At 47.5% G+C, this 27,725-nt stretch overlaps 1 protein-coding gene across 2 annotated transcripts in view; it reads left to right on the top strand.

Moving 5' to 3' along the window:
- Nucleotides 1-692: 692 nt before the first annotated feature.
- The window catches only part of SRGAP3 (SLIT-ROBO Rho GTPase activating protein 3), a 242,111-nt gene continuing 215,078 nt past the window's right edge, over nucleotides 693-27,725 (top strand). For both annotated transcript variants that reach the window (XM_012646635.1, XM_012646627.1), the window contains exon 1: nucleotides 693-1,497. In XM_012646635.1, the coding sequence (XP_012502089.1) occupies nucleotides 1,431-1,497 (67 nt within the window). In that variant the 5' untranslated portion in view covers nucleotides 693-1,430. The remainder of the gene's footprint in view (nucleotides 1,498-27,725) is intronic.

The following is a 27,725-nucleotide window of genomic DNA, read 5'->3' as shown; positions in this document are numbered from 1 at the left end:
CTCCAGGGCCGCTTTTACCAAGAATATTGGCATGAATGGTGTTGTGTGATGCGGAACTCAGGAGCTCCGGAAGGGCAGGGATTTTTGGGGGGGCGGGGGGTGCCTATTTTGATCACTCCTTTATCCCTGTGCCCAGAACTGTGCCAGACGTACAGTAAGCTATCAGTAAATATCTGTTGAAAGAATGAATGAAAGAGCCCTCAAAGACAGCCCATTTTATTGGCTAGGAAACTGAGGCTCAACAAGCCACCGCCCCAGTGTCTGCTGCCGGTGTGCCTGGGCCTGTTCTCAATGGCTTTGCTAAGCTGTGTGCCTGAAACTCCTGGCATTGTCTCTGCCACCAAGTAATTGATCGACACATGTTAATGCCTTTCTCTACGTGGGTCAGGCCTTCTGCTAGACTCTCCAGGCAGAGTGACATACTGTCGTGTAGTCATTAACTTGAGAGATTGAATTAAATTGCGCAGTGCAAAAAAAGGGGATCTTTAGTTTTGGGGAGAAAAATCCCTAACCCAAGGCTAATGGTTGGAGTTTGCAGGAGTCTCTCAGGCCTTCCCAGCCCAATTCTTTTTCCTGCTGCCTTCCCTTTTGTGAGCATTTCTTCTCCTTTTTGCTTGCAGTGAGTTCTGCTCTCCTGTAGGCTACAATGTGTCAGTTGTTATAAAATCCGGGAGGCGGAGTCTAGTGACGAGAGCGGTGGGGGAGAGCTGAGCCGGCCCTGCAGGGCTAGCAGTCCAGCCCTGGGTTCACCGGAGCTGAAGCGTTTACAGCAGGGAAACTTCCATCCCGCTCTCTGGCTTTCATCCTCGCGGACACCAGACCCGAGGCTCCGAAGGGAGGGAGGATGCGAGATGACCGGCCCTTTGGCAACCTGACCATCGACTCAGCAGAGCCTTCGAAAGCGAGCCAGGGGCTGGCTGCACCACCAAGGAGGCGCCGCGCCTCTCGTGGATGTGTGTGTGTGAGTGATCGAGTGTGTGTGCTGTGAGTGAGTGAGGGTGTGTGCGTGTGTGTAGGTGCATGTGTGCACATCACAACTGTGTGTAAGCGCGTCTGGATGAGTGTACGTGTGCACGGGTGAGTGCGTGTGTGTATGTGTGTGTGAGTGCTCTTGGTTATTATTATTATTGTTTTTTTTTTTGGAAGAAAAATCTTGAAAATCTGGGGCAGGTTACTGTGCTCCTAGGGTGATCCTTCTTTTGCAAGAGGAGCTGACCAGGGCAAGCTACTAGAGCCATTTCTTGGCGAGTAAAGAGAATTTTCCTCCCAGAAGGAGAAGGATTTTACCCCTGCTCTGCAGCCAAAAGAGAGATTAGCCCCTAAACCTGTGAAATCGACCAGAGCCGTGTGATTACCAGGGCTTGAGAGAGGACTCAGGAAGAAAAGGAGAAATAAATCAAACAGCCTGTCAGTTCCTTTGGCCACGGAAGATGTCATCTCAAACTAAGTTCAAGAAAGACAAAGAGATCATTGCCGAATATGAAGCCCAAATAAAAGGTGAGATGCTGGCTGGGAGAATTTCCCTTCTCCTCCCCTTTCCTTTTTCTCTCGCTCTGGCTTTTCCCCCGTTTTCCTCCCTGCCATCATGAAATGTTGTTATGCATCAACAATCTTATTGTGAGGAGGAACGGCGGCAGCCGCACAAGTCCGGACTGGTTTCAACTGCAGATAGCGCTAGGCTGGGAGTGTGGATTATAGGACGGGCAGCAATCTCTGCATTGCAGGTGTGTGAGGAGGATCCTACGCCCGACTTCAGGAGTGTCGCGGGTACTCCATCATCTTGGCGGTGACATGTCACTCTAAGGCTATTTTGATAGTCACTGCCTCCACCCCATTCCTGCCACGGTACAGGCTCCTTAATACTGGTGTATATGTTTAACGATCTGCTTTTTGTCCCCTCCCCCCCTTCTGTTTTTGTTGGTGGTGGTGATTCGGCCTCCGCCTCTTTCCCTGGGCTGGAATTCACATGCATGTGCGCAGGGAGGCAGCCTCCCTGGGCGGTACTTCTTTGTCGGCGTCTCCCGGCTGGCCTGGCTTGTCGTGGATTAACTGTTATGGGGCATATTGATCCAGACTAATGCAGGCATTTAGGCATAAAGAGGGAGCTTGGTGCGGAAAATGTATTATCTCGCGGTGTGCAGCCCAGTCTGTCCGTGCGCCAGCGTTTGGGGTCATCAGCTTGCATGCAAAGCCAGCACCTCCGCGTGCCGTTCGGGCTGGTCGGCTGGTCGGCGCTGCCTGGCTTCCGTGCTGCCAGGGGAAGCGGCGGGAGGGTGCGATGGCCTCTGGCTGCCGGGTCCAGCTTTGACGCTACCGGGTGCACGCTTCTTTCGGAAGCCGCTCCCTAAATTCAGCCAGCCAGGAAAAGGGACACCATTGCACAGCCCACTGCTGGCGGGGGGAGTGCCCCTCAGGCCGGACTGGGGGCTCTCCCAGGCACACACGTTCTGGGCTGCGCTTCTGCCAGGAAAGCCTCAGCGCTGCATCCGCCGTGCTCGCCCTGTCTCCGAGGATGTGCCCTGAGGGAAGCTGTGCCTCGGGGTCTGTTTTCTCTCTGGTCGTGGTTCTCCTTGCTGCGACACAGGGCGTGCTCTTTCCTCATAGAAAGAGTAGAGAGAGAACACATCTTCAGTGGACGTTGAGGCCTGTCCCTGCGGTTACACATGGACGGTTGAGCAAGCTGGCTATTTGGGGCTCGGGTGACCTGCGGGTGCCACACCTGCTTCTAGGCGCCGCTGCAGCTGAAGACTCAGCGACCCAGGAAGCCGATGGCCTCCCCAGGAGCGGCGGGAAGGCTGGGCATCGCAGCTGCCGCACACACTGCACATGCCTGCGAACTTTGGGAGGGCACCAGCCACAGCGGGAGGGCTCTGTTTTTGTCCCCGGCCTAACCAGCAGTCTTTTGCCTTTTAGTGCTAGTCAAATCCTGCATGTTCGTCACCTTTGGGTAGACTCGAGGGCAAGAAGAGCAGAAAACCCTCCTCTGCCCTGGTCTCTTTCTCTCAGTTTGCAGTTGAGTGTACTAAACGGTGACTTGTGATGTCTTAACCTTGCTGAAAATCTAGCAGGAAGCCCAGAAATTTGAATTCGCCTGAGTGCTCAATACAAAAGCCTTGTTTTAGTCTTTGAATGGACTCTTTTTGGGGAGTTTATGTTTTATCAGATTAATTTGGCTGATTATCATTATTATGTTAAAATTGACTTTGCCGTGAAAAATGCCACGATAAAAAAGGGGTTGTTGAGTTTTGGACAGTTCAGGTTTTGTAAGCGTTGCCTTGGTAGGAGATGTGCCTATCTCATTTTGGAAGGATTGCTACAACCGGGCCGGTGAACTTTACTCGAGGGCCAATTAAACGTTGATTACATGGGCCAGTTCTTTCACTTTTTACCTTTCACCTTTATTTTAACAACTAATCAGCAAATACCGTGAATTTCATCAGGAATGCATCAATCACCATGCTCAAATGATTTTGTCTCTTCCAGACTCTAAATTTCTCTGCATTGTGATTAAAGGAGTTTAATTTTATTTCTTTAGAGTTGACACCCACAAGATTTAGGTCAGGATACTGCTGTCTCCAAAACTCTCTGAAATATTTTCTTTTAGAATTCTGTTTGTTGTGAATCATCATCGTAATTATTGATGTGTGCACAGGGCTCTACAGTGTCTACGGCTTCCTCCCAGGTATCGCTACTCTGGGCCTACTACAGACGGGTTCACGTGAGCTCAGTTTCGGAGATGAGAAACTGAGGCCCAGTAACATGAAACGACTTGCCCGAGGTCACAAGGCTGATTTTCTCCCAGGCCTAGTGTTCCCTGATACATTGTTTGCCTGAAGCTGCCCCTGGAAGGGTTGATGTCGGCAGCAGATGGCAGTTTGTGGTGGGTTCTGGCTGCCTCTTGATCAAGTTCCATTGTTTCCTCTCACTTTTCATCCGGGTCGCCTTTGTTGCATGCCTCCGAGGAACGTTTGACCAATCACCAAAAACAATGCCTCAGGCCAATTACTTTGCCCCCTGGGTATCATTTGGCTAGTTTGGTGCAAATAGTCTACCTAGTTAGACAGATTTTGTACATTGTGAATTTTGTGAAGGGAACTTTTGATTTTTCAAAATGGTGCTAAGTTCTTAGTTGACTTATCGTCTTTTATCTCTTTTTCAAGTATTTACTGGCTTACCAAAAGGGAATGTTTTAGAAGAATATTTTTTCTATTATAAAAATTTTTAGACTCCTGCCTTCTCTAGCCACATCAGATACTTGAATTCCTTTGATTATATACCTGCAAAGCAGCCGTAAACCGTATGCTTGCACATTTTTACAGATGGGGAACTCACCACCTCCCAAGCTCACGTATTATATCTTTGGACAGTTCTGATTCTTGTGCTTTTTCTTACGTTGTGTTAAATATGTCACTCGTCCACCTATTGATTTTATAGTTCCTTCCCCTTGGGATTTCATGGAACAAGACATGTACTTCTTCTCCATGACTTCCCATGTCATTGGGTGTTTGGAGCCTCTGATTATAGCCCGCACTTGCTTGCATAAGATGGTTCACTGCTACTTAGCATCTTCACTGTCCTTTGGATCTACTGCATCCTGGGTTGCAAACTCCAATGTCTTTAGGTGCTCAGCAGATAGAGTAAATGAGTGAAGGTGGCCACGCGAGATGATTTGTGGCAGCTGGTCCACCGCCTCAGTGGGGCAGTAGAGGAGGGATGATGATTATGGTGGCCCTGAGAGCATATGTCCTGTCTAAATGGACAGTCACTACTTGGATTCAACCAGTTGTTTTTATTTAGGAATGTAGGCTCAGACAGATCTTTAAAGTTTTCAACAGATGCCAGAAATCTGGGTGAGAGTTTTGTTTTTAAAAAGATTTTGCCAAAAGGACCTCCAAAAGATCATGTTATCAATATCCTACTTCAAGAGTGGTATTATACTAAGTTCTAAATGTGATTCTCTAGATGTGGTCAAAGAAAGAAAACTGCTATCACCTCCTTTATTCTGTCTGTAGTACTTCTATTGATATTGCCTAAGGGTCGAATTGGCCCTTTTTGTTGCTTGTCCCCTCTTGTACCATATAAATTATGTCTGCTATATTTTTTTAATCTGCTAGGCTAGGAGCCTTGTCAGAGAGAAGAAAATGAAATGAATTTAACATGACTGTTTTTGGTGACCCCGTGCTTGTGCCAAACAGACATTGCTTCCTGTCCTAGGTACTCAAAAGTGTCCCTTTACAAATCTGTTCAAGAAACTTGCCTGAGAGTGACATCACATTATCTAATCTGGAACTGGCAAGCTTTAACTTCCTTCCCCTTTTGAAAATCAGAGCATTTGCCAGTCTCCAGCTTTTTGGCACCTATCCTATTCTCCACAATGACCTCAAAGATCGCTGACAGTGTTGGTGATCTTATCTGTAGGCATTCTCAGTGTCCTGGCCTCTAATTCATCTTGCTGGCAGATGTAATGGTCTGTTCTGCATTTATTCAGAGTTCCTATTTCCATTTCAAACTAATGGAAAATTGAAATAGAAGTGCAACGGTTGACTTTAGCATTTTATTTTTATTCCATATCCATATTCATTTTAGGCTGTCTTCTTAATTGCAAAAGTCTAGAATTTTGAGGAACAAGAGCAGATATTGAGAGTAATCACAGAGGTGCATGTATTTACTCATTCATTTATGCATTCATACAACAAATATTGATCATCTTGTACTTAGACTCGTGCTGGGTATCGTGAGAGGTGCAAAGTATATGATATGTTCTTTGCTTTCTATACGTTTTTTTGGAATACGGTGATAAAATAAGAGAAGGAAATAAAAAAAAAACAAACTCCAAAACACAAAAAAGACTTCCAATTGAACACCAGAATGAGCTCAGTCTTAAGGACAGTATACCACACAGTGATTGGAGGACTTCCTCCGGAATGCTCACTGATTTCAGTAGGATACAATGGGGAGAGCAGGCTGGGTTGGGGAATAGTGGGGAGTAGTGGGGACTGTGGTCAAGCAGGGAGTTCATCCAGAGAACGCAGCTGCTGCTCAGCTCCAGACTGTCATTGCCAGGCAGGAATATGAGCCCAGAATGGTCAGTTATTTCAGTGTTTAGAGGGAATGTGGAGTCTTAAACAAAATCTCCTAGTTTTTTAATATCGACTGGAATTTTTAAAAACATTATGCTGTCTGCACAAACATGTCAGTAGGATGGGACAGTTTTGGTCTATGGGGCCACCAGTTTGCAACTTGTGGTCTGTAAGTTGAAGTCCATGAAAGTCCTTGGTGAGGGGGCTTCAGCCAGTTTTCCTGTTTCATCTTCAATCATTCGCTCTATGGTAGGCCTGTGCACTTACAACCACACTAGACCGGTCCCTTTTCTCTAAATCCTCCACACCTTTTTCCACCTTCAGCTCTTTCCCCATTTGTGTCTTTGCTCTGCTTAAAATGCTCCCCTCTTCATCTGCTCAAAATGCACCCCCATCACCCTCCAATGCCTGCTCAAATAACACCTTCCACAATGCCTTCCCAACTCCCCCAGGCAGAAGTAGTGGTTCCCTCCTATTTGCGCCTTTATTCCGAACCTTATTATCCTGAATCGAAATTTTGTGTTTAGGCCCTTGGCCATAAACTCCTGAGGGCAGAGAGGCGTATGGTCATCTTTGTTTCCCCAGTGTGCTGGGCGTGTGATTGGTTGAGGGACAGGTTGGGAAGTTACTAAGAAGTTTTAATCTTATAACTCATAGCTCTGTTACTTTCTTTGACATCTGTCTTAGTTGGCTCAGGCTGCTATAACAAAATACTGTGGACTGGGTGGCTTTTATTTATTTATTTCTCACAGTTCTGGAGGCCGGCAAGTCCAAGAGCAAGGTGCCAGCAATTCAGTTCCTGGTGAGGGCCCGCTTCCTGGTATGTAGGCAGCCTCCTTCTTGCTGTGTGCTCACATGGTTTTCCCTCAGTGCATCTGCTGGAGACAGAGCACTCCTCTTCCTGTCTTATAAGGGCACTAATCCTATCATGGGGCCCCACCCTCATGATCTAATCTAAACCTAATCATCTCCCAAAGGCCTCACCTCTAAATGCCATCCCTTGGGGGTCCAGGGCTTCAACATAAGCATTGTGGGGGGTCATAAACAGTCAGTCCGTAACAGCATCCATACTTCTTGTTCCATTGAAGTAGGGGTTTCACCAGCAAAAGAGATATCCTTCGTGGTTTGCTGAATCTCCTTGTTTGTTCCTGGTAGAGTCGTGTACTAGTGCAGATTTGGCGAAGGCTATTATTAATACGTTGAGAGCCCTCTGAGTGGGGTGTGGGAGGGTGGCGCTTCACTGCACGCCCCTCCCAGCCTGGGGAAATCGATGGATCAGAGGGGTCATAGTAGCCATTTCTGGAGTTTTTACCATCAGAATTTATATGTTAGGGACGACCTTTCCTTTTCAGAAACCCTATCATTTGTTCATTTAGTGACCGTTACAAGCCATGCCTCAGGCTACACAGCTTTATTTAGCAGTGGGAGGTCATTCATTTTTCTTTAGCTTCTTTGTCTAAGTCACATACAGAGTATCTCATTTTGTGAACCCGGTAACTCTGTGAGACAGTCATTATTATTCTCATCTTGTGGATTAAAAGCTGAAGTTCAGAGAAATAAGATAAATGGCGCTGGGTTGCACTGGAACAATGGCAGAGCTAGGTTTAAACCAGAGTCTTCCAACTTCTGGTGGTGCACGCCGGGGGGCAGTGGTCGCCTGGGGAGGAAGGAAAGAAGAGGCAAGGTAAGGGTTGGCGAGGTCAGGAGGAGATGAGGTTAGGCTGCTTCAGGACACTGAGTCCTTTGCTGCAAGAGCCGCCAGGAAGGGGACGGGGTTGACTTCTTAACGGTGCTGAGCTTAGAACTTCTGGCCTCATATAGCACCCAGGAAGCTGTGTCCTGGGCTCGACTTCACTTGGAAATGATTCAATCCTGATGGCTTGTTGGTGTTTACAAAATATCTCGGCTGGCCAGGAATGGGACTTTGGCTCTATTCTCTTAATTTGTTGAATCGTTACACCGGTTCATGTATGGGCTACGGCCCCTGAGTATATTCCATGAAATCGGATGTAGAGAGGCACTGGGTGAGAAAATAATATTTCTGTGCTCAAATAGGTTTTGAAGTTCTAGGATAAACTGAGGGAAAGAGATCTCTTTCCCCCAGGGCTTCTGGGAGTCTTGAAAGTGCCAGGCATGAATCTCCGAGCAGGGCCCTGGAGTTTCTTCACACTCGTTTGATGTTGCAGACCTTTTCCGTGGAATAGCTCGAAGGACCCTGTTCCTTGGATCACATTTTGGAATGTGTCGGGCTGCACACTGTGTGGATTATCTGGGTTCTTTCTCATTTTGCCTCTTGCCAAGTTCCCTCATTTTTTACACTTTTCTCAGAGGGCAGTTTGAAGAGGGGAAGAGGTAAAACAAACGCACATTCGATTCAGCTAAGTGATATCAAGTAGTGTTTTGAGGTCACCTAGAAAATGTGGGTTTTGACATTTCCAATTACACAGTGCTCAACCATTGATTTAAATGGTAATTTGGAAACAGCTCAGCCCTGATCAATATGCGTTGCGTGTGCTGGTCTGTGTGTGGCAGTAACGGGGCGTGTGCTGCCCCGGGGTGTGTTCAAGGTGTCTTGAATGGACCTGGCCATGCCCCTGGGAGGGTACAGTCAGTGCCGGGTGATAACGGTGCTGATGAACACACAGAAGCCCACTGCCCCTTGCACTCAGAGTCAACAAACCTCAGCCACAAACCCAGTGCACAAGAAATAAGTTTTTAAAAATGTTTCTGTGACTCAGTCTCCATTTCACGTCTCTATTCTGTTGGGAGTGACAGAAATAAATCTAAGTCACTTTGGGGTTTCCCTCCCTTTTCCTCTAGGAAAGGTCCAGGGGGACTTAGGCAGTGCCACGGCTATTGTGGGGACATCTGTTGTGGCCTGTTATCGATCTATTTCGGCGACTGCTGGGATATCTTCCTTCCCACTAGGTCTGCACTGGTCGTCTGTGCCAGTGATCCTTCTTTGTCCCTTCCTGTGTCCCCCCCCCTTGGCTCCCAGCATGTCACTTGCAGGCACCCAGTGCCACCCTCCTGCTCCCACCCTGTGCCCGGCCATGTTTGTCTTAGGTTTGTCTCCCCTGGTGCCTCCCTGGGGCTCTGCCTGGGGAAGGGACTCAGCTCCTCTCTGTTCCTAGAGTCTGTGAATCTGCTTGGTGACTCCCTCGTCATCCTCCCTTCTGGGGCTTGTTTGGAGTAGGTGAGGCAGGGTGCAGATTTTTTCCTGTAGACCCGTAATATCTGCATACGCCTTGCTTTAGGGACTGTCCCCTTTGGCCCGGGAATCTGGGTGTGAGTGTGCGTGCTGTGTGGTGGAGTGGGGAACGGGGTGGCATCCTGGCTCTTTGTCATCCGACATTCCCTCAAAGCTGTCGTCCATAGCCCAGGTGCTTTCTCTTCTCCCTGAGGGAGAAGCCAAAGTCAAAGAAAGTCGAAAGCCAGGAATTGACTCTTTTTCTGTGTTATCGCTGAGGCAGCAAACACAGAATGCCCTCAGTGGCTGAAAACGGTCCAGGGGGATCTCAGGAAATATGGAAGAAAAACCTTCACTATTTCAAAACATGAACTGCAGTGAATTTCCTTCCTTTCCCATCTCCTCTTTCGTGGCTCAGCTCACCATCACCTCTTGCTGGGACCAGGGCAACATCCTCCTAACTCAGGCGTTCTCACCCACTGTGGACATTTTGGGCAGGATCATTCTTGGTTGTGGGGGCTGTCTTGGATAATGTGGGACATTGAGCAACATCCCCGGCCTCTACCCGCTAAGTGCCAATAGCACCCCCCCAATCGTGACACCCACAACTGTGACAACCAAAAATGTCTCCAGACATTGCCAGATATCCCTTGGGGACAAAATCACCCGCAGTTACAAACCACAGTTCTAGCTGGTCTCCTTGCTTCTTCTCCTGTCCCCGTAGTCTATTCTTCCCACAGCAGCCAGCAGTAATCCTTACGCAATTTAAGTTGGTCATGTCACTTCCCTGTTTAGAGCCCTCCAGTAGCATCTTACTACATGAGAACAGAATCTGAGCTCCTCAACTGGGTTACAAAGCCATGCTCTGCCTACCTCTTCTCCTCCTCTGTTCCCTCTCCTCTTATCCCATTCCAGCCACGCTGGTCTCTGCTGGCTCCTTGAGTTCTCCAAGCTTGGACCTGCTTTGGGCCTTTGCACTTAGCTTTTCCCTCTTTTTGGAATGCATTTCCCCTGGTGGCCACTCGGCTGACTCCTTGGTACTCAACTCTCAGGTTGCATGCCATGCCACCTCCAGAGCCGCCAGTCTTAAGTAGCCCTGCATTAACTCTCTGTTGGATCAGCCAACTCGAATTCTCCGCAGGGCACTTACGATATTTTTCCTTCTTTGTTTCTTCTCTTAACCAGGATTGAAGCTCTATAAGAACAGGACTTCGGTTTCTCTTGTTCATTTGTGTTTTTCTAGCACCTAGAATAGCACTTTGTGTTTAAATGGGTGATCACAGTTTTTGTTGAAGGAATGAATGAATGTAGGTGTCATCGTGATGGACTTTGCATGCAGAACACGTAGATACCATGTTTTTTGGCGCATAATGAAGCAGATTCAGGCTTTTCCCCAAAGCCTGACCAAGAGGTAATTCAGGACAATGAAGAATCCACAGAAGGAACAATTGTATCTGGGTGGAGTCTCCCAACAGATGGTTTAGAGCAGTGGTCCCCAACCTTTTTGGCACCAGGGACTGGTTTCATGGGAGACTATTTTTCCACGGAAGAGGGGGGACGGTGGGGGAGCTCAGGCGATGATGCGAGCGATGGGGAGCAGCTGTAAATACAGGTGAAGCTTCGCCTGCTTGCCTGCGGCTCACTTCCTGCTGTGCAGCCCAGTTTACAAGTTTCATGGAAGACAATTTTTCCACGGACAGGGTGGGGGTGGGGGGAGGTAAAGCTCTGCAGCTCAGTTCCTAACAGGCCATGGCTGGTACCAGTCCTCAGCCTGGAGGTTGGGGACTGCAGGTTTAGAGGAAAGTGAAGTGAAGAGAATAGGTGGCCACTTGTAGGAATACTGCAGAGAATCCAATATATTCTGTTAATTGAGTTCCTAGTGTGTGTCTGAGATGGGGACACAAAAATGGGTGAAATATAGTCCCCATCCTTGTCTTTGATGGACTCTTAGTTTGCTAGGAAAGACAGTTATAAAAATAGATCAATCAATCATTGTATAGTGTAGTAAGAAAGTACTGGGACAGTGCTGGAAGCATGCATTGTGGAAACTTACATGAGTGGAAGTTATAGCTTTGCCAGGGAGAGCTGGAGAAATTCTGTGAAGGACTTTTGAGTAGGGTTTTGAAGGATAAGTAGAAGCTCTCCAGGTTATGAAAGGCATTACATGAAGAGAGAACAGCATGTGCAAAGGCATGAGGTCACAGGAGGGGCTGGGTACTTGGGAAATGGTGAGAAATTTGCGGTTGGCTAAAATCTCGAGTAGGTGGAGTGGGGTGGGGGTAGGAGATGAAGCTGGAAAGGAGAGGAGCTTGAAGTTCCTTTCTGATCATCAGACCCCGTAAGTCTTTGACCTTGGAGTTGGTATGGGTGAGAGCCTTATTTATTTATTAACTCATTTATCATGGTGAAATACACATAACACATTTACCATCTTGCCCATTTTTAAGTATACAGCTCAGTGTTTTTAAATACACTCACATTAAATACCATCCATCTCCCAAACTTTTTTCATCTTATAAAACTGAAACTCTGTCCCTATTAAACGATAAGTCCCCATTCCCTCCTCCCCTATCTCCCAGCACCCATACTACTTTTTGTCTCTGAATTTGACTGCTGTAAGTACCTCATATTAGTGGAATCACATAGCATTTGTCCTTTTATAACTGGTTTATTTCACTTAGCAGAATGTACTCAAAGGTTCATCCATGTTGTAGTGTGTGTCAGGATTTCTTTCTTCTTTAAGGATGAATAACATTCCATTGTGTGTATATAGCACATTTTGCTTTTCCGTTTATCCGTCAGTGGACACTTGTGTTATTTCGACATTTTAGCCATTGTGAATAATGCTGTTACGAACATCGGTGTACAAATATGAGAGTCTCATTTTTTATAACTTTATTATATATTAAATACATAAATTATATATGTAATTTAACTTATATAATGTAATATAAATGATGTAATACATGCTCATTATTTTAAAAGCTTTGAAAATACAGAAAAATGTAAAAGGGAAAAAGAAAAGAATCTAGAAGCCACTACCTGAGATAACAACTATAAACATTGTGCATTTCCTTCTAGACTATCAATCAAGTTTGTTTTATATCTGTAAAAAACAAAAAATGGGGCCAGGTGTGGTGGCTCACAGCTGTAATCCTAGCACTCTGGGAGGCCGGGGCAAGAGGACTGCTTGAGCTCAGGAGTTCGAGACCACTCTGAGCAAGAGCGAGACCCCGTCTCTACTAAAAACAGAAAAAATTAGCCGGTGTTGTGGCACGTGCCTGCAGTCCCACCCAGCTACTCAGTGGGCTGAGGCAAAGAGGATCACTTGAGCCCAGGAGTTTGAGGTTGCTGTGAGCTATGATGACACCACGGCACTCTACCCAGGGTGACAGAGTAAGACTCTGTCTCAAAAAAAAAAAAGGGATCATAGATCTTTAATGCAAAGTTATAAAAATAAAGCTGATAGGCAAATAATCATAGGCCTGTAGGTCTAGGAATTGAAACAGACAAGAGTATGGCCTAAAAATAAAGTTTGTCAAATAAGAAAATCAATAAGCATGACCTCCCATGTCCGTTTTGATGCTCCTTTAAAGGCTGTGGTCCCCAATCCTCAGCTGAGGATCAGCAGTACTGGTCTATGGCCTGTTAGGAACCACTTCAGCTGTATTTATAGCCTCTGTCCGTTGCTCACATCACTGCCTGGGCTCCGCCTCTTGTCAGATCAGCAATGGCATTAAATTCTTATAACGCAAACCCTACTGTAAACCGTGCATGTGAGGGATCTAGGTTGCGCGCTCCTTGTGAGAATCTAATGCGTGATGATCTGAGGTGGAGCTGAGGCGGTGATGCTAGCGCTGGGGAGTGGCTGCAAATATCAGTTATCATTAGGTTTGACTGCACAATAAATGAATAAATGTAAATGCACTTGAATCATACTGAAACCATCCCCTGTCCCCCTTTCTGTGGAAAAATTGTCTTCCATGAAACTGGTCCTTGGTGCCAAAAGGATTGGGGACCACTGCTTTAGGGAGCAGGGTATTGGTCTCCTGGACACCACTCTCTTGTGATTGGTTTGTGGTAGCCACTTCTGTCTCAGCTCTTTGCAGATTTGTATAAAATCTGGGGGTGGGGGGCTGAGCTAACTCATCAAGAACTTCCCCCACCCCCACATCCGTCCCAGCCATGTTCAGCTAAAAATTTCCCCCTTCCCAGCCCTATGGTTTCACTTCCCTTTTGGTACCCAGACAGCAGTTTCTGTCTTTGTCAGGAAGCATTAAAAGGAGAGTATTGTCAGGGACAATGGATTCGTCCCCAGCAGCCCTCCTGGAACCTGTTCCCTGGCACACCATTCCTTTCCTTGTGTTGCTCTGTGCCAGCCTCCTCGGCCATCAGTGGTACTTTTTGGATTTCTGATTGCTTGTCTGCTGCTGGCAGTGGTGGCCTGTTACCCTCTTGCTTCTGATTGTTGGTGGAGAGTATTTTCGAAACACAGTTAATGTAGATCAGAAAGTTTTCCAACCATTTGTCAAACAGAAAGGCATGGATTCCTATAGGCTGGTAGAGTTGTCACTGAGAGAGTCGAGCCAGCAGGATGAGACAGCTCCTTAGGGGGACGTTCTGTAGCTTATAGTACCTTAAAAGGAATCAGAGAAAGAGAGGTGACATGAGAGGACTCTTACCCATGAAACACCTTAGCCACCTTCAGGGACATGAAAGAGTGGGTGTCATTTCTACGATTAGTTTCTATTATATTTAAGAATGTGAACGGGCCAAGAGCACTTAAGCAGAGTTGGCTAGTAACGCTGTCTTTACTTTGATCAGTGGCCTCTCCGGACAGGATCTCTTGGGTCTCCCAGAGATATATCATCTTGGGGAAACTGAGGCAGAACAACAGTCACTCCCTGGCTTTTGACATTTGATAATTGATTACCCCTTGACCTCTTGCCCTGACCCTCTGGACCCCTGACCTTTTGCCTGGTTGTAGTGTTTTGAGTTTATTTGTCCCTTGACCCTCACCTACCCGGAGGCTCTGTCCTTGGCCCCATCTCCTGGTTCAGGCCCCACCCGGAGCATCTCTGTCTTGCTGGAGCTCATACTTGGCACAATATCACCATTGAAACTCTGCTCCAAAAATGGCAGAGGCCCTGCTGCTCTCTGCCAGAAACACAGAATGATATTGTTGGGAACTGTGCGAAAGAAATGCTGAAAATGTGGTGGATCGGTTCACTTAGGTTTAGTTTAACAAATGTCTACTGAGCTCCTACTATGTTCCCTGTCCTCGCGGACTATAATTCCGTGGGGAAGACAAATTATAACTTGTAATAACAAAAGTGTTGAGTGTTACATAAGAAGTCGTTCAGAGCGCATGGGGGAATCTATAGCAAATGGATCTAAAGGCTGAAAATGCTGTTGGTGATTTTCTGCCATTGATTTGTAAAGTGGAATCATATTGGCTAAGCTTATCTCACCATCATTATTTCCTGAGCTCTTTAGGATCTAGACACAACCATCTTTCCATTTAGAGGAGGGTCAGAAGTCATCAAAAGGGTTCAGGAAGATCAGTGTTTCTAAGAGAAATACACAATTCCAGGTGTAATAGATAAAAAATGGTTCCAGAAAAGGAATTTTGCAATAGCTCTAGTCAGGATGGTATATACCATTGTGGGATAAGTGCTTTTCAGGTGAAATTAACACCAGGGATCAACGCAAGAGGATTGCAACCTGCCTTGGTTGGATAGAATTAGCAGTCACGGAAGTAGACGAGCCAAGAATGTGGAATGTGGAAGGAGGACCATCCTCTGGGTGAAATCACCCAGACCTGGGTTTGAGTCGTGGCTCCCAGCAAATCAGCTGAATGACTTCGGATGATAAGTCATTTAAATTTTCTGAGCACTAGTTTTCTTGTTTGAAAAAAGGAGGATAATCATACCTCATTGTGTGTGCATGTGTGCATGTGTGTGAGTTAATTGAAGCACATGGCAGAATTTCCAGCACAGTGCTTGGCACACGGTAGCCTTCATTAAACACCGAAAATGTTTCCTAAGCCAGAAAGTGTGGCACCAGCATTCAGAGTCCCAGACAGTGAACCTGAGCCTACAGGGGAAGCCATTTGTAAGTGCACCTGGCTGGAAAGGATGGTAAGATGGGGCAGCAGTAAAGACGTCAGTGGAGGTGGAGTTGCCAGCATGGGTAGCCGGGAAAAGAAAGTTCTAGTAAGTGGTAGACAGGCATGATGCTTTCTTCCCCTCCCGTGGTATTTCTCCCAGTGTGGTTCTGAGACCACCTGCATCAGAATCGCCTGGGAGGGAGGAACTTGTATCAGATTTGGATTCTGGGATCTTGCCCCAGACCCATTGAAGTGGAATCTCTGGGAGTGGGCCTTGGGAACGTGAATTTTACAAGTGCCTTAGGTTTCATGCACTTGTAGTATTTGGCCCTGGACTGTAGTAAACTCACCAACTTGGCTGTGTGTCTTTTTTTTAAAGGCAAGGGAACATTTAATCATCAAGTAGACTACTGCTGAGTGAGGGGAAATAAAGCACCCAAAGTGTGTGCATGTATTATAACTGCGTTTAAAAAAAATAACAAGGAGTGCGTCTTTGTATATTTGGGTGTTTATAAAAAGAGCTTGATGGTTCTTACCGATGGGAGATGATGTTTTCCCTTGGGGACTAGGATGGGGGCAGGATGGGGGGGACAGAGACCAGTGGAAAGGAGACTTACTTATCTTCATAAGTCTCTTCAGTGTTGATTGACTCCTAAAAAATGAGCATGTGCTACTTTTCTTTTTAAAAAACCCACCAAGCTGACAATAAGTAGAGACTTTGTTGACAACATTCCTGCTACAGGGGATGCTCAGACATGGGCTGAACTGTAAAAGAAAAGAAAGAAAGAAAGAAGACACTTGTAAGAGATATTAAAGTTATGCTTAACTTACCGTGGTGTTCATTATATATTGCAAGAACGATTGCTGAAATGAAATGTGATATTATCCTGCATTATTCCCCTGTGCAGTGAGGAAAGTGTTTTTCCATACTCTTTCAAAATTCTAAAAGATGGATATAGGGGTGGAAAAGTCAAGCCCAACCTTTTAATTTATTGGGTTTAAATCAGGGGCCATCGTGGTGCTGTGGCCAGAATCTGGGATTTAGAATCATAAGACCTGATTTTCCATCTCTCATCTTTCTTTTGAGCAAATCACATCTCCATTATGCATCTTAGCTTCCTCATCTGTGAAATGAGGGCATCATCTACCTTAAGGGGTAGTTGCTGTGAGGATCAAACGAGGTGGTGTGTGAGAAAGTAAACTCTAGTGCTGTAGAAATGTTCATTATTTCTATTTTTTGTCTAGCTCCTCCCCTGGACATGCTGCTATTACAGCGAGGTTGTTTATGTGTCTGTCTCCCTGTGAGCTCATTGAGTGCAGAGGCCTTGTTTTATTCATTCCCGAATTCTTGTGCTTAGTGCCTGCCACACAGGAGGCATTCAAAGCAAGTTCTGGAATAGCTATCAAGGAGAGAAAAATACATGCACAGATCAGTTTAGGCCTATAAAAATATTAAGATAGTCTTCTAGAAAACAATATCTTCTGCATCTGTTTAAAGGAATAAAACAAAGAATTCATCCAAGTCCACAACAGAAATGATATTGCTAGGAGAAAATAAAGAACTTCATTGAGGAAGATTTAATTTTCAAGTGTTCTAAAGAGACAGAGCCGTCTCTCCCTCCTCATTACTGTCAGATGTGTGGCGACCATTTCCAGGGGGGCAAGATGAATGAAAAGAAATTGTGAAAAGGCGAATCCTGAGACTCCCGGAGAAAAGTCTCCCAAGAAACAGGAATGCCCCCCTGGATAACCAGCTTCATTATTGTTTTTCGGAGTCCTGGAATAAGTCCTCTCCGGGCTCCTCACACAAAGGCCGTCTTTGACCTCCACCCCAGACCCTGGCCAATAAACCACAAAGTCTCTTATTTCCCCTGGAAGTGGGAAAACTTCCAGTTGCTTCACAAAACTGGAAGGATTATCTGGGTTCAACTTGGGGTACTCTGTTACCCCAAGACCCTGATAATTATCATCCGAATGGCGGGGGGAAGGCCGGAGCCCAGTCAGTCACAGAGCCCCGGGATAGACTTGCAGCCAGGAAAAAGGGGAGCGGCCGCAGCTCTGGTCCTCTGGTCCCGTTTCATGTCCTGCCACCACTCTGTACTTTCTTTCCCTCCCCCATACCAGTTCCCCAAGCACAGGCCAGCCCGATAGCACCGTTAGATGGGGTCATAATTGCTTGAACGAGTGCTGATTCTTGCAGAGAGAGACCGCTGTCAGCCTAGGTGAAGTCTCTAGTGGCATGCCAAAAGGCTCTGCCTGTTCAGTACGTTAACTGCGTATTTGGATGAGGATGTGAGCATGTCCATCCAGTTTGAGAATGCCAGGAAACCAAGGCAGGCTTAGTCACTGGGAGCGTGGTTGTGGGTACTGAACTGAGCAGCATTTGCAGCCCAGCTACTTTCTGGCTGTGTAGCTTTGGGGAAGTCTTTTCATCTCTCTCAGCCTCGCTATTCTCGTCTGTAAAGTGAAGATAATAATCCAACCTCAGAGAGTTATCCAGGGGGTTAAATGAGATAATGCATATAAAATGTATGGCACAGTGCCTGACACATAGTAAGGACCCAGTAGATGCCATCTACTGTTATTAATAAATCACAACTATAGGAGTAATACTGCAGGCTCTGGAGTCTGTTAGATCTGGCTCAAATTCCAGCTCTGCCATTTATTAGTTGTGGGCAAGTTGCTTTACTTCTCAGAGGCTCAGCTTCCTCCTCTGTAAAAGAGGGACAACAGTACCTATCTTGGGCATTGCCGTAAAGCACTCAGGCCAGAATAGACATAGTAGATGCTCAATTAACTGCAGTTACTATTCAGAGAAAGAGCGAATCCTGTGGCAGACAGAACTGGAAAGCAGAGAGAGCTTGACAGAACAGGATGAGGGATTGACTCTAAAAACGTGAAGTTTAGGCTGGGCGCCGTGGCTCACACCTGTAAGGCCAGCACCTTGGGATGCCAAGGTGGGAGGATCGCTTGAGGAGTTTGAGACCAGGCTGGGCAACATAGCAGACCCTGTCTCTATAAAAAAATGAAAAAAGTAGCCAGACATGGTGGCACACAACCGTAGTCCCAGCCACTTAGGAGGCTGAGGTGAGAGGATTGCTTAAGTCCAGGAGTTCAAGTCCAGGAGTTCAAGGTTGCAGTGAGCCATGATCAGGCCACCATACTCCAGCCTGGGTGACAGAGTGAGACCCTGTCTCTAAAAGGAAATAAAAAAAAACGGTGAAGTTTAATAATATCTTTAAGAGAAAAATCACCAGCTCTTTGAAGGAAGCTAAACTTTTTTGGACCCTGAGCTCCAAGAGGAATTTCTCCAATGAATAGCTGTGAATGTGAATGGGGTAAGAACAAATTGAACTTTGGTTAGGATGCCAGACCGTAGACCCTGACCCCATCCTGTCCCTTATCCAGGTGGCTCTTGGCTCCTCACCAAGAGATTCCAGAGAGAAATGTATGACAGTGGCCACTGACTGGGAAATGAATTCTTGTCCCAAAGCTGCGGCTAACAGCCCGGTACAGAAGTGCAGAATTCTAGTGAGCTGTTCTCCACCTGGAGAACTCCTTTGGCCTAGGTAGGTGGGGCATGCAGGCCTTCCCTCCGAGGTCACACCTGAATCTTGGCTCTATTGCTGCAGGGTAACCAAAGCTGGTCTGGAGTACGTCAGCCTGTGAGAGCTGGAGTATCTGACCCCTTTCCTATAGGAACCAGCCTCGACAACTGCCCCTACTTCTCTCCCAGGTGCTACCGGGCCTAACTAGCCATAAGGAGAAGAGAGAGTGTCAAAAGTCTGTACCTACCCAGACTTAACCTTTGACCTCCTTAGACATAGAACCTCTGGGAATTTTGGTCTACGAAGGTATCCTAGAACCTAGCCAGTCCACAGTGTGACCTTCCCTTCCCGCGTGTGGATTTCTATGCCCTTAATCATGACCTTGACTTGGGAAGGAGTAAGCAGAGCTGGCCTTCAGCTCACGGGAGCTCAGCATCCCCCTCCCTCTCCCACCCTGTTGCTCTTTCTTCTCTTGCCCCCGAGCACTTAACAGCCCAGGCTGTGATTAACTCAGGGTGTGGCTGCCTCTCTCTGCAGAAGTCAATCCAGTCCAGTCGGCATCCTCAGCACTGCTCTGTAGTGTGCGGGCCACGCAACCAGGAGACGGGTAGTTTAGCCCCCGCGGATTTAGGAATGCCTCTTTGATGTCCCTCCCCTTCTCCAGATGTTTGAAGCATTTCAGGACTCAACAGGAGAAAAATTCAACTTATTTTTTTCACACCAAGAAGGAGCACCAGGTGAGAGGCGGTCTGCAGGCCAGTGATGTTCTTTGTTGACGTGCACAACAACATCAGGCAGCTTCCTGTAAATGTCTGCATTTCTGGCTCTTTAAAAACAAACTGGACGGTCCGACTGCACGGGCGCCCGTTCCCGCACGGCAGGCCGTCAGCCAGAGCTGACTGGCAGCCCCCGTTTTTGGAGGAGGCATGTGCTCTCGACCGACCACTCCTTGACCCAGGAGCTCTCGGGTCCCACCACCCCCTTCTCTCACGCCTCCTGCTGCACTCGTGTGCCTGAGCGGCCTGGTTTCTGCAGGCGTTTGGGTTTGCCTCTTTTGGATTAGGCAAGAAGTTGTACTCTATTCTGTCTCAAATTATGCTCATCAGATTGGGTTGTAGGATGAGAACTGCATGACAGCGTAACAAAGCGTTTAATGTCTGTGACAGAACAATGCCTCCAGTTGCCACCATCCTTTCGAATTTTGCGACGGAGACTCCCTGTCATTATTATTACTATTAGAGACTCTGTTGCCCAGCTGGACTGCCGTGGCGTCATCATAGCTCACTGCAGCCTCAGACTCCTGGGCTCGAGCCATCCTCCTTCCTCAGCCTCCCGAGTAGCTGGGACTACAGGCGCACATCACCATGCCTGGCTAATTTTTTTTTTTGTAGAGATGGGGTCTTGCTGTGTTGCTCAGGCGGTTCTTGAACTCCTGGCCTCAAGCTATTCTCCCTTCTCAGTTTCTCAAAGTGCTAAGATTACAGGTGTGACTCACTGTGCCCGGCCCCATCATTATTTCAAGTAAAACCTTCTTCACTTCTCCTTAAGGATGAGTTTGAAGTTTGAGTCAAGGGCAAGACACTCTTCCCCAACGAGAAGTGCTGTTGTGTTTGCCTTTGACTCCCCCCTTGAGGGGAAGGCAGGGAGGGGCCTTCAGGTGTTTCAGGCTGTTAAGGACCTAGTGATGTTGGGGATAGTGCCCTCAGCCATCCCTATACAAGTCACCATAATGCATTTTTAATAGTGAAAAATCCCTCAACGTAAGTTGATAGGTTTAACACCAAAGCACAGGTCATGAAAAGCAATTCTGTCCAAACAACGTGTCCCAATGACTTTGCGTTGGACTGTGAAGTCAGACAGACCCAGATCCCAGTGTTATCACTTACCAACTGCTTGACCTCGGGCAAGTCATCTCCCCTGTCTATGCCTCAGTTTCTTCCTCTTTCAAATGGGCACCTCGTTGGACTCCCGCGAGGATTCGATGAGCTGATCCATGCTCAGTGCTTCCCCAATGTCCGGACCACGCACCACCCTCAGTAAGTCCTCTCCGTCATTATTCTTACCCGGATTGTGAGGGTCTGATTCAATTCAGGAGTGAAATTTAGAACATCCGCAGCAGAACAGACGGCTTGAAGGCAACATTAGACCCACTAGCGTGTTTTGTTTGGCCTTTGTAGCATTTACAAAAACGAATCCATCATTTCCAACATTTAAAAATCAAGAGGATTGAAAAAATCAGTACAGTCCACATGAAAATCCAGATTTCTGGCATCTCTTGTAAAATAGGAAGATCTACGAATACTGAGCCTTCGTTCTCAGAGGCAAAAATTGGCTTTCCGGTGGGGCAGGGGGTCTGGTTTGTGCCATGCCCACCTGACCCCCTTCACTCACTTCTGCTGCCTGCTTGGCTTTTGTGGGGATTTGAGTTTTTTGATCTAGAGGAGTGGATCAACCTTCAGTCAACACTCCGTAAATATTTTCTCCTGCAGACGGGCTTTGGGGAAGGTAAACAGCAGGTTGTACTTACTGGCAGGTGCCCACAGTGCCATCTGTGTTATCAATGAAATGCAGAGCCATCGGCTTCAGCAGTCTGTGGGGCAGAGGAAGGGTCACGGTCCTCTTCAAAGAATTTAGGAAATTAACAAAGATTTGTACCTGCGAACGGATGGCTGCCTCGTCACCACATGTAGGTGGGCTGAAATTTAATGAGGAAAAAGTCTTGCATTTATATCTGAAAACCCAGCTGGCTAAGTACAGACTGAGGACAGATGTGCTCAGCGGCAGCACTTGTGAGAAAGACTTAAGGTTCTCTTTGACGATGAGTTTTGGTGTGAGTCACCACGAGGCAGCTGCCAAAAAACCTGATCTGATTTTGGGCTGCGTTTATAGAAGTCTAGTGTCTGGAAGACCTTTCTAACAATGAGAGCTGTCTTGAAGAAACAGGCAGGCAGCCTCAGGAAGCCTTGGTCTCCCAGGTGTAGGAGGTGCTTGAGGCTGGGTGACAGGGCCCTGCAAAAGATTGTCAGAGCAGGGATTTAGGCATCAGAGGGCGATTTGTTCTAGGTGACATATAAGGTCTCTGCCAACCCTGAGATTCTCTACTTTCTGCAGCCCAGTAGAAGACAATAATTTCCATAACAAAAGTAAAACTCTTGCTTCCAGATAGAGGAAAGCAGGACTCCTTGAAGAGGCTCAAAATGGAAATGTAAACTTCCAGCTCCTACTGAGTAATTTGGGCAACAGATGTCACTGCCCCGACCCTGCCCCTGGCCTCCTGCCTTATTTCTCAGAGATGGGGCAGGATCTGCTCTGCACATTACTGATGATTTTTTGAAGCTGAACTTTTGTGCAGAGCTTGCAGACTGACGGCACACAGGCCAACCCAGCCCTCAGATGTGTTTTACTTGGCTTGTACTGTGTCTTTTAAAAATGTGAATTAGATGCCAACATGTAAAAATGAGGAGATTTCACATAAAATCTGGACTTCCAGCACCTTTTAAAAAAGTCAGAAGGTCTGGCAGCGTGGTGGCATCGGCTGGAGGTGAACCCGAGAGCCCCTCTGTGACACGACTTGAGCTCTCTCTTGGCCCTGGCCCTCAGCCCCCTACGTCACCTGCGTGTGTTGCCTGTGGGTATTGGAGTTTGTCACTCCTGGGGTCATGGTTTGTTTTTAAGGCGCTGCACTGTCACAGGCATCCTTAAGGTGCCATCGCGGACTTCGCCTGGTCAGCAGAGGGGTGAGCAACTGGGAGTCTACAGGGGGAGGGCGTTTGGGGAAGCAGAGAGAGCAGAAATGCCTTTGCAGCTCCTCTTTTTTTTTTTAATTTCAGCATATTATGGGGGTACAGATGTTTAGGTTGTGTATGTTGCCCTTGCCCCCCTCCCCCCAAAGTCTGAGCTTCAAGCGTGTCCATCCCCCGGATGGTGCGCATCGCACTCTTTGTGTATGCATATACCCATCCCCTCCTCCCCCTCCCCCGTCCGACATCCAATAAATGTTATTCTTATATGTGCACTTATGTGTTGATCAGTTAATACCAATTTGATGGTGAGTACATGTGGTGCTTGTTTTTCCATTCTTGGGATACTTCACTTAGTAGAATGTGTTCCAGCTCTATCCAGGAGAATACAAGAGGTGCTAGATCATCATTGTTTCTTAAAGCTGAATAGTACTCCATGGTATACATATACCACATTTTATTAATCCACTCATGTATTGATGGACACTTGGGTTGTTTCCACATCTTTGCAATTGTGAATTGTGTGCAGCTCCTCTTAAAAAGTACCTGTGGCTCATACACAGTCGGCCCCCAATTCCTTCATCTCGGCAAACAGCCCCGCTATTCTTTTGAATGGCTAAAGCCTCCAATGGTTTCCCTTGCAATGACCCAGCTCTTCATCCTTGTAACTTCCACACCCGGTGGGCAGAGCAATGGCTTGCTCTTCCGCAGCAGAGCCTGCCGGCTGTCTGCAGATGGTGGTCTCTTCTTGCTGGGTGACACTCCTTGCCTGGAGAAGACGGTGTGGGGTGGGGCTGGGGGTGCGGAGAGACCAGGTGGGCTTCCTGGAGGTGGTGGAGACACAGTTACTTTCAGGTGGGTCCTGAGCTGGGACCCTTGAGTTTCACATGAGGCACCGTCCTCTCCAAAGGCGCCTCCCTCCAGGCTCAGAATCTCTCTGTGCGCTTCCTTGCGTAGCCAGCCGCTCTCTGGGTGGGTCCTTAGGCTTGTTGCTTAGGAAACGCCCTGCTGGTCCCAGCTGTGTCTAGTGTAGACGCAGGGCCCCGTCCGGCTGTCCGCGGTATAGCCATCTGGTGGCAATTTTGTGTTTTTACCGTAGTTGCCTCAGCGCACTCTTTAATTGAATTTCCCTTTGAGTTTTATCCTCCCTTCACCTTTCCCTAATGTCTCTTTTTGAAGACTTGTTCTTTCTTAGGGCCTTTCTTCCGTAGATTCGAAGGTATTTGTGAATCGTGGCAATTTCGGGAAGGTGTTATCTCTTGGGAATGGCCCAGATGCCCTCCATGACTTGGCACTTGAAAGATGCCAGAGTCTGGGTGGAGGGAGGAGACGGGCAGGCGCCACCCGCCCTGTCTGCGGAGGGCCAGGTGTGCAGCGTGGGGGATGGGTGGGTGGTGTCCCATACGTCCATCTTCTTTGCATGTTCTTCCTTCCCCCCGCTTTCCCACTCTCCACTTTGTGTTTTGGAAAAACAAGTGGCAACGTCCCACTTGTAAATGGCAGGACCTCTCAATGCTCACGTCACTGCTGCTGCTTAGTTTGGCGTCCGGACCTGCTGGCCCCTCCTGGGTGCTCCCACAGTTCTGAGTCAGAAAGAGACAAGTCTCGTGTCTACTTGAGTGTGCATTCTGTAGAAGGGCCAAGGGCGTGGAGTGTGCGTGTGTGGGGCATGAGGAGGGGTGCAGGGGTGGGGTGGGGAGGAACATCAGGCCTTCCCTTCTGCAGGAGCATCTGTCCCCTGCAGAACCCCATGGCTCGTGAAATGGCTTTGCACGAGGAAACTATGTGGAGCCTGTTTCACTCCTGTGTAGTGTGGGGAGGTAATCAAAACTTCGAGAAGTGCCTGTCTTCCACCCAGAATCAAGATTAATTGACATTCTTTAATGGAAACAAATCGAATCTCACAGCAACCCTTCCTGTTAAGCTTATAGTGAACTTTCTATGAGGGCAAGGATGGTTCTTCAGAATTGGCAGGTTCTTGGAAACACTTGACTCCTTGAAGCCATTTGTGTCTGTCCTCAGAGCGGCTGGTGGGGAATGGAGAGAAAATGCTTTTGGAACATCTGATAACTAACTGGGCTGAAGGCACAGCTCTCATTTGCCTTGTGGTCTGCACAGCACACTCACATCGCGTTACGTTTGATCTTCCTAACAGCCCTATGATGCAGGTGGAGTTGGAGTGACTGTTATCTCTAATTTGTAGATGAGAAATGTCTCTCGACTTTGAAACACTAGTCCCTCAAGATGTCTGTGTTCAAATAAAGTAGGAAACATTCTAGTGTGTTCCCTTCTTAAAGATTCATAGCTTACCTCTCTATATTAAAGGCTCTGATAAGTCCTGTAGAAAAGAAATCTATTTAATCCATTGTTTCTTGAACTCATTAACCTAGGTACTATTTTTTCTGTATAGTATACTTTTTGGCATCTTCTAGATATACTAACTTTTTCTGTAAAGGGCCAGAGAGTAAATATTTTAGGCTTTGTGGGCCATATGGTCTCTGTTGCTACTACTCAACTCTGCTGCTGTAGTGCAAAAACATCCAAGACAATAGAGAAATAAATGGATTTGGCTGTATTCCAATAACACTTTATTTACAAAAACAGGCTGTGGACCAGATTTGACTCACGGGCTGTAGTTTGCTGACCCCTGTTCTGGAACAGGCATCCTGCACTACATATTTTTGGAAATGGTGCTTTACGTGTCCAGAGGGTCCTAGACAGGGACTGTACTCTTAGCCCCCAGCACAGTTGGCCTGGTGGCAACGACTTGTTGAATGTGGCTCAGAGGTTGAGTGCCTTGCTCCGGGTGTATGACTGCTAAGTGCTGTCACAGAGAGGTCATCCAGGCTGTTGACTATACATTCTATTTATTTTTCATTGTTCTCATCTCTTTTGGAGTGAAAGACTCAGTAAGGGAGCGAAGTGCTTCGTGTGCCTGCCATGTGCAATTGCACGTGGGTGCATGTGGGTGTGTGTGTGCAAGCTAGTCTAGGTGTGACCGTAGTATTTGCGATATTAAGCACGAGTGTGGCCGATGGATGAGTCATCCAATTAGAAGTTTTTATTTTAAAGCACGCAGTAGAAGATGCTAAATAGAAGATTCACCAATGCTATTTGAATAGCGATCTGTGGGAATCAATCAGAAGTATATTCAATCAACGTGCAAGGATTTACTAAACAACTAACGTGTGCTCTTGCTTTAATCAGAACTTTGGATTGTAAGCAACGGAAATCCACTGAAGCTGGTGTTAGTGAAAGTGGAGTTTGTCAGAAAGACGCAGGGTGTCCTGCGGAACCCAGACGAGGAAGTGCAGTTGGCCCAGGATGACCGGGGACCAGGACCGGGGCTGCGCAGAGGCCCGGTTTGTTCTAGATATCGACAGATGCACTTCCTCTCGTTTTGCTTCTGTCTGCATGTCTGCTTCGGTCCTCCTTCCCAGGAAGCAAGCATTTCTGATACTTGGCCTGTGTAACGGCTGGACAGTGGCTGCCTGCAGCTCTCAAGTTCATGTTGCGGTCGGAGGTAAACATATGGAAAGACTGGTGCCTGCCTCTCAGATTCTCTCTCTCTTTTGGCCCCTTTTTCTCCTCCCCCGCTTCAGCACTGCGGGAAGGGACTCTGATGGGCTCAGCTTAGGTCATCCCTAGTCACTGTGGTCAGTGGGTGGGATTAACTACAGAACATGCCCCTGTTGGTGGGGCCAGCAGTTTGCAAAGAAGAGGGGCTACTGCAGCCCTGCCCCGGCCAGGCATGGAGTGGGTACACAGTTGAGAAGAACCCTTTTATCCCCTGACGCTTATGTTGGGAAATAAAACAAATACATAGTAGTGATGACAATGTCACATGTGCTAAGTTGTTTCATTAGACAGCGAAGAAGATAATAGTATACGTAAGGGGCTGGTTTGGCTGTACAGACATTGAATGCAAGAACAGAGAGACAGGAGAGGTCGTGTGGGCTGACAGCTTCAGGAAAGGCTGGCTCTATGCAGCAAATAGATGTTCTCTGAGGGCAGGTGGGAAGCAAAGAGTTTTGACTAGGGAGATGGGCCTGAATAGAGCCAGAATTGTAAATGCAAATGGGGTCTGGGCAGGAGCATTAAACCAGAAGGTTTTTTTTACCAAGAGCAGGGACATAAATTTAGAAAGCAGTGGGAAATACATTCAGGAGAGTGGAAGCACCGCGGAAGGCCCTGTATCCAGTGGTCTGTTAACTGTGACGGGGGCGCTGGAAGCTGGAACTGCTCTCCCTGAAGGAGGGAGTGGTGCTCCATGTGGACACGAGGAAGTCCAAGCTGGCAGGGGCATGGCGTGGTCACGGGGCTGGGACGTTCAGGAATGAGATTCAGGCGCTGGGGACTAAGGCAGGGCTGTCGCCAGTGGGGTAGTATCAGGTGGGACCTGAGCTGAGAGGATGGGAGGTGGGAACAAGACGGAAACCCCGGGGTCTGCAGTGGACCACAAGGCAGCAGCACGACTCGCAATGGGAATGGGGTTTCTGTGCCTCTCGCCAGGCCACCCTCTTCCCTGTCCCCTCATACAAACTTTCCTGTCCCGTTGCTCAGGACCTCACCGCTGGCTGACGATTAGCTTATCATCTAGGCAGCCAGTGACTGATGTGGCCTTAGGTGCTACCCCATTTCAGTGATGTTTGCATTGGGACAGGCACCTTAAATGCCGTGATCTAAAAGAATGACGGTGACTGGGATTTTAGGACAAAGACACCAAGCCCAATGTCAAGGGTCCCATCTGTGCCCCTTTGTGGAGAGAACTCTTGTTTGGAGATATGATGATCAAACGAGATGCCTGCTGTCCAACAGGCAAGGGGGCTTGAGCCTTGCGCTTGAACGCTTTGGGAACAGCAGATGTTGGGCCATCACGTGACAATCTGGGCAGCGTCTTCAGGGAGGAAAGAGCAGTCAGTGGGGACAGCAGCTGAGGACTGGTGAGCTTCAGATGAGGCATCATCTCGATGTCTGCAGCCTCTCTTTGAGATGGGTGGAAAACATGCAGGACTTGAAGTCGGAAGATCTGGATATGATTTCTTTAAAAAATTTTTT

This window comes from Propithecus coquereli, unplaced genomic scaffold (genome assembly GCF_000956105.1).
Source record: "Propithecus coquereli isolate 6110/MARCELLA unplaced genomic scaffold, Pcoq_1.0 Scaffold107, whole genome shotgun sequence".
Taxonomy (NCBI): Eukaryota; Metazoa; Chordata; class Mammalia; order Primates; family Indriidae; genus Propithecus; species Propithecus coquereli.
This window is presented reverse-complemented; position numbering and strand designations above follow the sequence as displayed.